Source organism: Nansenia antarctica (assembly GCF_963989245.1).
Source record: "Nansenia antarctica genome assembly, chromosome: 4".
Taxonomy (NCBI): domain Eukaryota; kingdom Metazoa; phylum Chordata; class Actinopteri; order Argentiniformes; family Microstomatidae; genus Nansenia; species Nansenia antarctica.
This window is the reverse complement of record NC_137689.1, coordinates 61112984-61127133: the sequence shown is the minus strand read 5'-3', so window position 1 is coordinate 61127133 and position 14150 is coordinate 61112984. Positions and strand designations below refer to the sequence as shown.

General features: G+C 43.5%; 1 protein-coding gene across 1 annotated transcript; it reads right to left on the bottom strand.

Annotated features, from left to right (window-relative positions):
- Positions 1-1999: 1999 nt before the first annotated feature.
- Positions 2000-13952, bottom strand: LOC308156211 (E3 ubiquitin-protein ligase Mdm2-like; the record flags this gene model as incomplete). The annotated part of the gene is made up of 10 exons (XM_080529565.1): positions 2000-2753; positions 4240-4311; positions 5488-5667; positions 6134-6300; positions 6694-6763; positions 6862-6920; positions 7002-7051; positions 7314-7447; positions 8782-8862; positions 13893-13952. The coding sequence occupies 10 exons, from the start codon at positions 13950-13952 to the stop codon at positions 2172-2174; spliced, it is 1455 nt and encodes a 484-aa protein (XP_080385691.1). The 3' UTR covers positions 2000-2171.
- Positions 13953-14150: the final 198 nt, after the last annotated feature.

The window sequence follows — 14150 nt, the reverse complement described above, 5'->3', positions numbered from 1 at the left end:
TCGTGTGCTTTTTTAAATTTATTCTGTGAGTTTCTGGTTTATTTATTATTTTTGTTCGTGTTTTTGTCACTTATTGTTATTTGCAGTGTGGTTTTAGTTTTTTGTTTTTTAAATGCATGCCTCTGCACTTTGTTTCTTAACAGCACATTTTGTTTTGAGTTTTTCTTTTAGAAGTGAATGTAAATATGAATGTTTGTCAGCCTATTTCCGACTGCTATTTTGTTATTTTACACACAGCTACAACTCGGCTACTAAAAAATAATAATTGTTGACTTGTTTTGAGAAAAAAAAATCAGATGACATTGTCATGATACGTGTTAGAGATGTACATCATTTATGCATGACGACAATAATGCCAATAACAATGTGCTTTTTTATTATGGGGATAACCTTCCCATGACGTCCAGCGTCCTTGCTGGCCCTGGGACACCGCCTTTATGTTAAGGCGTTCCTGCTCAGTTCTTGCCACTTCTGCCACCACCATGGCTCTTCGATCTTCTTCGGAAGCCTTTGACCAGAACAAGGGAGTCTCGCCCCTTCCAAGGCCTGCTCTACCCTCCTGGACTCTGCCGACCACCTCGCGGTGCTTCAGCTGGCCGATTGCCAAATCAACCTCCTCTTGGGCTTTCCACTTCCTTCCAGTTCTTATCTGGGTGCCCGCTGCTCTCACCAGCTGGTCAGTGGATTCCCTCAGCTCTAGCACCAATCGAGCCTTCTCTTGCTTGTATCCAGAGCTGATGGATCGCAGTGGCAGTTGAAGCGTGTTCCTACCAAAGAGGCCCACGTCTGAGAGGCATCTTGGCAGTCCCAGCCACTTCCTGATGAACGAGTTTGCCAGCCCGTCCATCTTGCTTACCACTGAGGAGGGGATTTCGCTCATCTTCAGAGGCCACATCACCCTTTGGTACAGTATGAACTGGTAACACCATACTTTGTACTTTCCGGGGAGCTGGCTCTGGTTGATCCTGGTAGTACATTAAGTCTGGACAGGCCTATATGCTATCGTAACATTAACAATAACCTAGTTTCTAAATCTTTACTTTTCAGATCATACTTTTGAGATTACTAAAACACAGCAAAACTATAGTTCATGTCCACACATGATCGAAGCATGCTGTATGTACAGGGAGGGAACCAAACGCAATCTCTCATCTCTGGCAAAAAGATACGGAGTAGACAGGAAGTCGTTGAGGCAGAGAGTGAAGGAGAAGCTGAGTATGGAAGCACATCAGGGACATGTAGTCTACCTGAGTCCAGCAGTAGAGAGGGAGATGTCAGTGTCTTCAGGTAGGGTAGTGACTGTCTGATAGAAAGATAACATGAAGCAGTGGGTAGCCTATTATGAAGTTAAGCAGGCCTAGTTATGAGTAAGCAGTTCCTTAAAAGTTAGGTTAGACTGTGTTATGCTATGTTAGTTACGGAATTTTGATTCTTAATTCGTATCAAACCTGGAAATAGTTTTTCTTTCAGTCAGTCGGTCTTTAAAAATCGTTAAAAACGTGCACTTTCAACAAGCTGGCTGGACCAGACATATTGGGCAATTTCAATTGGCAGCAGCACACCATAGGATACAGATACAGACCAAATGACAACACATATTGAAAGATTAAGTATTGAAGAGTAATTTCCACCATAGTTTTGATTTTGTATGTAAATACCTTTTTGGCTACATTCCAATGACGTGTTGTAAGTTTAACTTTTTCTGTGTTGACAACACAGCAAATAGGATGGTCATGCCATTTACAGGCCACAGGATAAGAGTACAGGCAAAGTGAAAATAGCTATTGAGAGGTAACAGATTTGAATAGATCAAGCTTGTATTGTTACATTTAAAATATATTTTATTTCTTTAGCAATAAATCATGAAGTGGGCTTATTTGGAACACACATAGGTTTAAAGGGTGCATTCGGTACCCATTAAGCCCATGCCAGACTTTGGACATATTTCCTTAAATCAAACGATGAAATTAAATAATTAAAATTAAGTCATACATTTTTAACCAGCCAAAATACCAACCCAAATATATATCTGCCGAAAATTAAACTGTTACATTGAAAAGGTCAAACTGGGGTCAAAACTGTTAAAGAACAACATTGTGGAGTTAGTTTCCATCTCCTCAATGAACACGCTAAACTTTGACAGCAATAATGTGTGAGTGTGTATGTGTGTCCTAGCTGAGGTAGGTGAGGAGCACAGACTGGATGGGTTCCCGGCAGACAGGACAGAGCTTGTTCCTCTTCTTAAGCTTCATGGCGCAGGTGTAGCAGGCCATCAGGTGTGCAGTGCGTCCGTGGACGATGCTGCCGTTCTTGGGTCTGGACTGACAGATGACACAGGGCGCCAGACAGCTGGCCTGCAGGCTGGCCTCCTCGCTGCTCCAGCGCTCCAGCTCCGGGACCACTGCCCCCTCCTGGCTGCAGGGGGCGGCAGAGGGGGTGGAGGAGGAGGAGGTGGAGGGCTGGGAGCAGGCCAGGTCCTGTGAGTGAGGGTCTGGCTGTGAGGTGCAGACAGACTCTGAGGTCTGGGAGTCTTTGAGGAGGAGGGGGGGCGTCCTGGCTCTCTTACCGTCCGGGACGTCCAGGCCCTCCCCCACGTCTGCGGGTGAGGGCTTAGGGGGGAGGGGCTGCGGGAGGGGGGCGGGGCTGCTGGGGTCAGAGTCTGGGAACCAATCGGATCGGAGCGTCCAGCAGCGGTTGCAGTGGCGAGGGAGAGGCGGGTTCAGCTCCTCACACTTAGAGCACTTCCAGTAGTCCTGACACACACACACAGACACACACACAAACACACACTTTTAGACGACGGTGCATTATACTACCACAACATGACAAGCAGGTTAATATGTTCAGTATCCCAGGGTGACCGGAGAGTCTGACTGCTTCTGGGACCTGTGTTTAAAGTTGTGTGTGTGTATGTGTTAGGGTTGGGGTGACTTGTTGACGTAATGGATTATAGAAATATGTTGATTTGTATAACGTGCTTCGGCACATCGAAAATAAGTCAGATGGCTGCGTCCGGTCAAAGCATGGATTCACAATCATCTAAACCAGTGGTTCTTAACCTTTTTTGGGCCAGCGCCCCCCTGTCCATTATCCAGGCCTCTTACCGCCCCCCATAAAAAAAAAGCAGGCTTATTTTTCTTCCCTGAATATTAATGTTGAGTAATATTCTGTGTTACATCATTTAAAAAGCATGTCACTGAATGCCAAATAATAGATTGGATTTAACTGGGCAGTTGGAATATCATTATCATTAGTTTACCAGAGAGCAGAAAAGCCATGTGAATGTGAATAAAAATGCTGTTTTTGAGTTTTAAACAAAGTCAGAGAATATTATCAGAGAATACAAACAGACTGCTACGGAACAGCAGCAGTTTCACACATGTCCGGTGCAGAACAAACAGTAGGCTACGAAACTGTACATTACAACTACCGTAACATTGTTCGTTTTTTAAGTGTGCTGGTGTTGCATTTCGCCAAATTGCTGTTTTATGATGCTAATATTTATTCATTTTTGATTGGACTTTGGGGGGGGGGGGGTCACAATATGGCGGCAAACGCTAGGGGGCCATTATTTTTATATTTTATTTCGTATTCTAAGGTATTATTTTCATAAACTGACCACTTAGTTCGAATCTGTTAGTGGAATTTCTCATATCAAAACATATCAAAACTTTCCCAAGTTCAGAGCACTGCGCTCTGGGAGTTTCTGGGAGGGAAATACAATTGGAGAATGCGGGCATCGATCCCGCTACTTCACGCATGCTAAGCGAGCGCTCTACCATTTGAGCTAATTCCACTTCCATCATCATTCAAATGTGCTTTGTGTATCTCTTTTCCAGGATGATGAAGCAGTGTGGAGGATTTTTCCACGAAAGGAAGCCAAATCTATAATCCAGATGGCTGCACTTTTACTTGGGATTGAACATTTAATTACTTTAATTTTGGAATTTTGGAGAGATTACCAGTTAATACTTTTGTTGTTGTTGCGGAATAATGCCCTGCAGTGCATACTTGTTTTTGTTACATTTGTTTGTTTTTAAGAGAAGATAATTAAATAAAATCTTGAAATATTAATGAAAAAAAGTTTCTGGTATTTATTTTGGGTAAATTAATTGTTTAATTAATTGAGTAATAAAAACAATCTTTAGAATAATCGAGAAATTAGTTAGACTAATCGGGGAAAAAAAATCAGCCCTACTGTGTGTGTGTGTGTGTGTGTGTGTCTCAGGAGAGACTTACTGCTTCTGTGATCTCTGTATCATCGTCAAAGGAGTCTTGGTCCTCCTCTGCCTGGAAGATGACCTCGTACACCTACAGGAAGAAGAGGCAGGTGAGTCCGACGCGCTGTCACACGCCTCAACCCCAGGGGGCGCTGCCACACAGTCACACGCCTCAACCCCAGGGGGCGCTGCCACACAGTCACACGCCTCAACCCCAGGGGGCGCTGCCACACAGTCACAAGCCTCAACCCCAGGGGGCGCTGCCACACAGTCACACGCCTCAACCCCAGGGGGCGCTGCCACACAGTCACACGCCTCAACCCCAGGGGGCGCTGCCACACAGTCACAAGCCTCAACCCCAGGGGGCGCTGCCACACAGTCACAAGCCTCAACCCCAGGGGGCGCTGCCACACAGTCACAAGCCTCAACCCCAGGGGGCGCTGCCACACAGTCACACATTCAACACAACACAAACCAAACAACAAGGAGCCAAAGAAAAAGTTAACAAACATGTTGTTGTAAAAGGCCAGTAATAACATGTAAAGAGAGAGAAAGAGATAGAGAGAGACAAAGAGAGACAGAGAAAGAGAGATACAGAGCGAGACACAGACACAGAGAGAGAGACAGAGACACAGAGAAAGAGAGAAAGAGAGATACAGCAAGAGAGGCAGAGAGAGAGACAGAGAGAGGGAGAAAGACAGAGAGAGGGAGAGAGACAGAGAGAGACAGAGGCAGGGAGAGAGACAGAGAGAGAAGTATACTTTGTGTTTTGTCCCCCGCCCCCACCTGTGGTGTATGTCCCCACCTGTCCTACCCGCTGTACATACCTTATGTTTTGTTGTATTGTTCTTCCCATGTTGGATGTATGTTTATCTTGTAGATAGTACTAGTTATTTGTCTGTATTATCTTGTAGATAGTACTAGTTTTTTGTCTGTCTTACATGTAACGATGAATTGAGAATCAAGGACCCCAATTGAAATAAGCCAGTGGCTTTCTTGGGTTTTTATCCTGTTAGTTGACCTTGTATGTAATATGTACTTTCATGTACCTACTTCTGCAAATCTTCTAATAAAGTTTTCAATCAATCAATCAAAAGAAAGGGGGAATCTACTTGTGTTTAATAGACCATAGTATTAAAGGTCCCAAATTATGAAAAACTCAGTTCCGGGACCTTGTTCAGTACTTAGGTCTCTAATGACCCTGCTAACACAGAAACTGTAAGATGATGTAATTCGGTCAGTTTTCCAAGCGGGAGTGAGAGCACACCTCATTTTCTCCAGTGTCGCCATATTCGCTGTAGGCGTCAGAATCGATGGACTCCACCTCAAACTCCACGCTGAATTTGTCAGAGTCGATGGACTCCACCTCAAACTCCACACTGAAGTTGTCAGAGTCTGACTCCCCCCCCGCCTCCTCCTCCCCCGCCCGCTCCGCCGTCTCGCTGGCCTGGGAACAGAGGTCAGAGGTCAACACACCACTAGGGGTCAACATTGCTGTGCAAAAATTAACACATTCATTCCAACGATAGATTGACAAATTGTTTGCATGGCAAATAAAGCATTGTTTCATTGTTTGTTTAGATCAGGGTTAGGGAGTAGAGGACCAGGGGCTAGAGGTTAGGAACAGGGGTTATGGGTCAGGGTTAGGACCAGGGGTTAGAGGTTAGGGGTTACGGTTAAGGGCCAGAGATAGAGGTTAGGACCAGGGGTTAAGGGTCAGGGTTAGGGGCCAGGGTCAGAGGATATGACCAGGGGTTAGAGGTTAGAGGTTACGGTTAGGGGCCAGAGTTAGAGGTTTGGGGTTACGGTTAGGGGCCAGAGATAGAGGTTAGGACCAGGGGTTAAGGGTCAGGGTTAGGGGCCAGGGTCAGAGGATATGACCAGGGGTTAGAGGTCAGGGGTCAGAGACTCACCGTGTTGCTGTGGGAGTCTGAAGACTCGCTGCTCCTGGTGTCTCTTCTCAGCCCTCCAATCACACACCAGGACAGGCTGTCGTCAAACGTCAGAGAGAAGCTGTCAGACTTGTGTCTCTTCCTTGGCCCCTCCCCTTCCTCCTCCTCCTCGGTGGACGACACGCTTGCTGAAACAACATCAACATCATCATCAACATAAACATCATCAACAACAACATCATCATCATAATCAACAACAACATAATTGTGAGGGGAGGGGGAGGGGGGGCTGGGGCGTGTGTGTGCTGGGGCCATGAAGAGGTTGATTGTGTGGTATAGTCACGTGAAAAAAATCTTCACAGCCTCCAGACCAGAGTGTTCTCTGTGGTCTGATCGACACACACACACACACACATTTTAAATGCATTATTTATATCCACATACATGTACAATTCTGAAGGACATAAATACTAACAGTGCATTTTGATATCATGGAAACAATCTGTTACAGTAATGCTGGGCCAACAACCAGTTCTGCCACAGACAGGCAGAGACATAGACAGGCAGACAGACAGACTCACCAGGGTCGCTCCTCCTCCTTCTCCTCCTCCTCTTCCGTTCTGATGAAGGCAGGGAGTCTGGCTCTGCTTCCTGGAACATAGACATGATCAGACACATGATCAGACACATGATCAGACACAAAAACCCTGCCTGGGCTGGAACTACAGGACCAGCGGTGTGTGTCTTACCTGCGGGCCGTGGTCCAGTTCACTCTGACTCCTCGGTTCTGTGATCCCACTCTGACTCTCTGAGGGAAAACAACACAATCACAACATTACCACAACATTACCCCCAACGCAACCACAAAAGAACTGTGGTGAAACAGTACCTGGGTTTTTCACTGCTAGGAGGTTTTTCGTGATCATGGAGAACAGGATTCTGAAAGAGATAATAATTTTGTTCCAGTCCATTTTTGGAGTTCTGTGTGGAATGATAGCAGATTTGCCTTTTTTTCCTGCTTTTTTTTGTGTTGTTCCAATGCAGACAAAAGAAATAGATATGTGAATACCAAAGCATTTGTAATTGCAACCATTTTCTGGGAGAGGTGGTGCATTATCTGACAGAAGTGCAGGGGTGCAGATATTTTTGGCCATGACAGTATATGGTGTGTGCGTGCGTGTGTGCGTGCGTATGTGTGTACCGTGGTTCTTTGACAGAGAAGCTGTCCACTCCCAGGACCTCTCCCAGGGGGTCGTGGGCACAGTAGACGATGTGCTGTTGGTTCTCATCATACAACTGCTTCTTCATTATGTACTGGCCCAGGTAGAACAGCACCTGGTAGACACACACACACACACACATGATGTACTGGCCCAGGTGGACACACACACACACACACACACACACACAATGTACTGGCCCAGGTAGAACAGCACCTGGTGGACACACACACACACACACACACACACACACACACACACACACAAATCCTGCAGATACGGGCCAGCAGGTAATGTTCACATCAACCATCAGAATGGAGAAAACTTTTTGATCTTGACTGTGGCATGATTGTTGGTGCCAGACGTACATGGTTTGAGTATTTCTAAAATTGCTGATCCCCTTGGATTTTCACACACTAGTCCCTAGAGTTTACCCAGAATGGTACAATAAAGAAAAAACATCCAGTGAGCAGCAGTTCTGTGGACGGAAACGCCTTGTTGATGAGAGAGGTCAACAGAGTAGGGCTAGACTGGTTTGAGCTGACAGAAAGGCTACAGTAACTCAGATAACCACTCTGCACAATTATGGTGAGCAGAAAAGCATCTCAGAATGCAGAATCTCTCAGAAGTTAATACCAATCAATCATCACTTGAATGCCACAGCCTATTTTGAGTATTGTTGCTAACAATGTGCATCCTTCCTTTCATGGCCACAATGTACCCATCTTCTAATCTGCTACTTCAAGCATGATAATGCACCATGTCACAAAGCAAAAGTCATCTCAAACTGGTTTCAGGAATATGACAATGAGTTCAGTGTTCTTCAGTGACCTTCCCAGTCACCGGATCTGAATCCAATAGAACACCTTTGGGATGTGGTAGAACGGGAGATTCACAGCTTAAAAGTACACCTGAAAAATATTTTGAATTGCGAATTGCGTGATGCCATCATGTCATCATGGACCAGAATCTCAAAGGAATGTTTCCAACATCTTGTGGAATCAATGTCACAAAGAATTGAGGCTCTTTTGACAGCAAAGAGAGGCCCAACCCACTATTGGTATAGTGTTCCTTCCTAATAGAGGGCCGGTTTCACAGACAAGGCTTAAGCCTAGTCCTGGACTAAATCACACTTTCAATGTAAAATCTCCATTGAAGATGCTTTTTAGTCCAGGATTAGGCTTAAGCCTTGTCTGTGAAACTGGCCCATAGTGTTTGGTGGGTGTGCATGACCACACAAACAGCCTGTCACATGACCACACAAACAGCCTGTCACATGTAACTATCAATACAGCCCCAGCTGCTGAGATAGGATCCGAAGTGAAACTGTGGTGACAGGTGTGTCCAGGTGACAGGTGTATCCAGGTGACAGGTAAATCCAGGTGACAGGTGTATCCAGGTGACAGGTGTATCCAGGTGACGGGTGTATCCAGGTGGATGGTCACTCACCTCCTTGGTGGTAAACAGCTCCTTGTCTGGTCTGGCTCCTGCCAGCTGTAACAGGGTGTGCAGCTCCACTCTGGGCTTCATCTGGAAAAACACAAACAAACATTATCATCCATTGAAAAACACACACACACACACACACACACACACAGACACAGACACACACACAAGGGCTGGGCGGTGTCACATGTTATTGATGACATTAACATTGCTTACAAAAACTTCTGTCATCACTTTCAAAGCATCTTCAACCACACAGTGGTGCTGGACACTGACAGTGGTGCTGGACAAACACTCAGTTTGTAGTAAGTACTAAGGCATTTATTATATATAGCAATGGTAGCAGCTGTATTGACAAATTATTCTAGCACGACGATTGCCAATGGCCCCAGGCCTGAGTATAGATTTCTTTTTCCTGCTATGTGGATAGTTGATTTACTTACATAAGCCCTGTCCGGATGGCATATAAATTACCTGAGGACCTCTGTAATATTTGTTTTACCCTAGGACCCCAGTGATTTTAATGACCGATCCGGATGGAATAAAACATCTCCATGCATGTTTGCGTTACGGGTGCAAGCTAGGGGTGTTATCCGTGATCCGTACGGATCGCCCCCCACGGTTCGGCACGCATGTGTACCGCGGATCAATTGCAAAATGTAACCAAGTAATAATATTACTTAATATTAGTTAATATCCCTTGTAAATCACAATGTAGAGTTGCCATGAAAAGATAGACGCGACAGTTGCGTGCTTTGTTTTACTCTAAAGCGCAATGATAGGTTGATAATGGAGAAAAAAAATCCAGAACAACAAGGCTGCGTTCGTAAATTCGCTCTGGAATCTGATCAGCATTCATGGAACGCCTCGTCCAATCAAATTACTTGGTCCCTTTATGACGTCGGACCCAGTGTGCTCTCCGGCGCTCTCAGAGCAAATTTACGAACGCAGCCCAAGTGTATCATGGCGAGTGCTGCTAATGTTGGCGACAGAGAAGAACTCGAAATGCCTCCCGTGTCATTTAAATCCCATGTATGGGAGCACTTTGGCTTCTCTGTCAATTATAACAATGACGGACAGTGTCATTGGAAGTGTGGTCGATAAAAAAGTTACTGTGTTTAAGCGTTGTGCAACAAGAAAGTCGTACGAGCATGGCGTTGTGCAACGAGAAAGTCGTACGAGCATGGCCACACATTTGCCGCGACATCACCCTGGTGTGTTGACGGGAGGCACGAAAAAGGCAGCTTGACAACTTCTGATAATGTAGCCATTTTTTTCATACCATGTTTAAAGTAAGGTTTCACTTTATTATTTAGTTAAACGTGGCATAAAACATGTTTATTTGTCTACTTTAAAGAGCCCAGTGATTCACTGCTGCAACCAGGTGCCTCCTCCCTCTCTCCTACTGCATCATTTAAGTTGAATGTGTGTTTCTGTTTAATATGTAGCCTAATGTTTTGAGTGTAGAATATGTTATGTATGTATATATGTATATATCTATATATATATATACACACACATATATATATATATATATATATATATATATATATATATATATATATATATATATATATACACCAGTTTTGACATCTTGACTGTTGTTGGGTTTTACACAGTAAAAGTGGTGTTTTTACAGAATTCGAGGAAAAAGCATTTTATTTGTATTTTTATGTTTTGTGTTGATCCGAAAAATTATCCGATCCGTGACTCAAAAACCATGACACGATCCGATCCGTGAGTTAGGTGATCCGTTACACCCCTAGTGCAAGCTGCCATTTAACATCACAGAAGAAGAAGCTTTTCCCGCCGGATGTTTTGTCAGACCCACAACACAACGCACGTGTAGCAACAACAAGTAATTTGATTGGACAAGAGGCATGACTGCTGATCAGATTTCCAGAGCGAATTTACGAACGCAGCCGAAACCACTCGCAGACTTGTTTTTTTTCATAACACGAAACTTTACGTTTTAAAGTACCCACTCAATATAATAAACAGCAGTTTAACAATCACAAAATACTCATAATTTGTGGATTGGATGTACTATTCTTCTTTGCCATAGGCTACTGGTAAGGGAGACTTTTGTAAATACTTTCGTTTTGGGATGTATTCGCGTTTGGGGCTGTGTGATCATCTAATTATGTGTAGTTATGTGTTTCTAGCATGTCGATGTTCTATCAGAATGTTGTGATGTTATCAAAATTAAGAAGATGGCTGAAATGGCGCAAAGCGGGGAAAAACAGATACGACATCTAAAGTCTGGAACGATTATATTTCAAAACAAGGCTTCCCTTTAACTCCCCGAGGGCTACGACTATTACCAAGTCTATCTGGGTTTATTTGCAAGGACCTTCGTCTGTAGTGTTGTGGAAAACGAAGGTTTCTGCTGAATGCTGCAACACTGGAACCACGTTATGAAATACCAGTTAACAGATATTGTGATGTATCGTTGATGAATTGCCTCTTACAATGTATAGATTATCGGGGGGGGGGGGGTGTTACATATAGGCATATGTAATATGTTAGTAGCCTGTGTTACAGGGACACCTAGGGGTGACCTGATAATGTTGCATGTAAGACCCGGATGTTGTATGTGGGCGTGCGCGGGAGGAACCGCAGTTTAATAAAAGTCATACTGAAACAGGGGGGGGGTACGGTTATCAATACGTGAGTTAAGGGCTCTGCACACAGCGTGCGATTTCTGTTGCGCGTCAACGTTCCATTTTGAAGTTTGAATGGAAGTCTATGAGAACATCGCATTTACCCACACACGGCCCCGATTTTAATCGCACGGCGAACATTCGATTCCATTCATTTGACAGTGCGACAAAACTCGCACGCCGTGTGCTTTGTCCCATTCAAAATGAATGGAATCGAATGTTCGCCGTGCGATTAAAATCGGGGCCGTGTGTGGGTAAATGCGATGTTCTCATAGACTTCCATTCAAACTTCAAAATGGAACGTTGACGCGCAACAGAAATCGCACGCTGTGTGCAGAGCCCTTTACCTTGCGATTCCCACCCCTAACTTCATCCCTGTGTGTTGTCAGACACCGTGATTTATAGAGTGCTAGATCCAGACCATACAAACTGCACAGTTTACAAGCTAATGTTCGGTACATTCGCTAGAACTGGTTCAGAAGAAGAAATCAGTCCATCGTCACTTACATCATCGTCGTCAATTAACCTTTTATGTGGTTTGGTTATCCGATAGTGGAGATTCAAGGGAGTCAATAATGTCATCCACATCCATTGTTTGCACAGAGCTCACCTAATACCTTAGATCTCACACTAGGGATGGACGGTTTCCAATTATTGAAACCGAAAAACCGTCAGAGAGTAAAACCGCGGTTTTCCGGTTAACCGAAAAATACAGTAAAAAAAAAAAAAAAAAAATTATTTTTATTTTTTTAAAGAGCGCCAATTTCAAATAATTGAGCCCTACTGCTACAATACACTCATGTCGAACACCATTAAAACACCGTAAGCACAGTCGCAACACATTTAGGCTACTTAGTTTCACAAATATAAGTGGAACTTTTGTAAGCTACACCATACATGAAAACACATGAACACTTAACACACCAGCTCCACTGATCCAGGGTGCACGCCTGCACGGAAGATCATCTCTTGGAACAGCGTCTTCATTGAATGAACTGCTTTCTCAATATCTTGGTTCTTAGACAAAGTTTCAGCTGCTGCTCAATGTATTTAAATATTTGAATACTGCTCAATAATCACTGAAATATTAGACTTAGAATTATGCAGTGAACATACTTAACGCTTTTCATAAAAACCACATGCCGCGAGACTGACTCGTCCTGAATGCCCCATCAAAATAAAAGTGCCCATGGTAGAGCTGTCAAAATAGAGCTTTCAAAATAAATGTACTAATACAGATAGAGATAAATACAGAACTACCTTTGCGTCACTAAGTGACCGCGTATCTTCTGAGACATGCGTTCTGTCATCACTTTCAGTAGCGCCTTCACACACAGTGGCGCTGTGCACAAACACTCTTGATCCGTATAGCTCTTGTTTTATTATATTGTGGTTTAGTAAATACTGCACTTGGAGTTACATTCAATGCATGATTTGTGCTATAGAACATAAATAAAGTTTGATTGATTGATTGATATCAAATCAAATCACATTTTATTTCTATAGAGCATTTCTCACAAAAGTGACCCAATGCGCTTTACAGAGAGCAGCGAAAATGATCTTATTAAATGTACAATGAGTAATTGTAAAAAACCTTTCCTATCTACCAATAACTGAAGGCAACTATCTTTCCCATAGAGTGATTCGTTACCCTTAAATATAATCCCAATTAGATATTAATCCTCAGTTATTCTTCACAACTGACCAAACCTCTCACTCATTGCGCGGCAGATTCAGACTGTATCATTGTTATTTTCACACACGACAAACATGTGACATGTTCCAGTTTTATTCTTATTCTATTTTATTCTTCTAAAAAAAAAAAAAAAAAAAAAAAAACGGTTTCAGGCGGTTTTGATAAAAAACCGTTTCTATTTTTATAAACCCCGGTTTTCGGTTTAACCGAAAAACCGTCCATCCCTATCTCACACCCCGGTCAAAACGGTCAATTCTAGTATTAATATCGCGCAAAATCAGGCAATGCGTACCAAATACTGACATGTCAATCCGGACGGTAATATAATTATCAGAGGACCTCAGGGTTTGCTGAAAAACAGTAGGTAAATCAAGACGGAATAATTACTGGGGTCCCCGGAGTAAATCACTGACATGGTCGGTCCAGACGGGATAAAAATGACCTAATTACCCCTGGTAAAACATATATTACAGAGGTCCTCAGGTAATTTATATGCCGTCCGGACAGGGCTTTAGTCATGTATTGATTGTAAGTCGCTTTGAAATAAGGCATCTGCCAAACGGCAAAATGTTAATGTAAATAAATATTGCTCTTTTCAAAAAACACGGTTTACGGTTTAACCGTATAACAGCCCAACCCTAACACACACACACACACACACACACCACATTCACACGCGGTCTCATCTGCCAGCACACACCACCATCATCCACGGGGTCTCATTTGCCCATACAGGCAGAGAGTAGTGAACTCACCAGTCCTTCATTGTCCAGCGTATGGATCTGGGCACTGCTTAAACAATTCTCTTCTGCCATTCTATTTGTGGAGGTAAAACAAGAAATAAAAGCCATTTGTTTTCCATCTCAATGCTTCACCATCAATCCCTGTTAAATAGAAATAAAGGAAAGTCAAGAGAGCCTTTGAAACACGCAAAAAAAAAACTTACCTGAATAAATAAATTCTATAGATAGCCTATATATCTTAAATAAATAAATTCTATAGATATAAGTTAT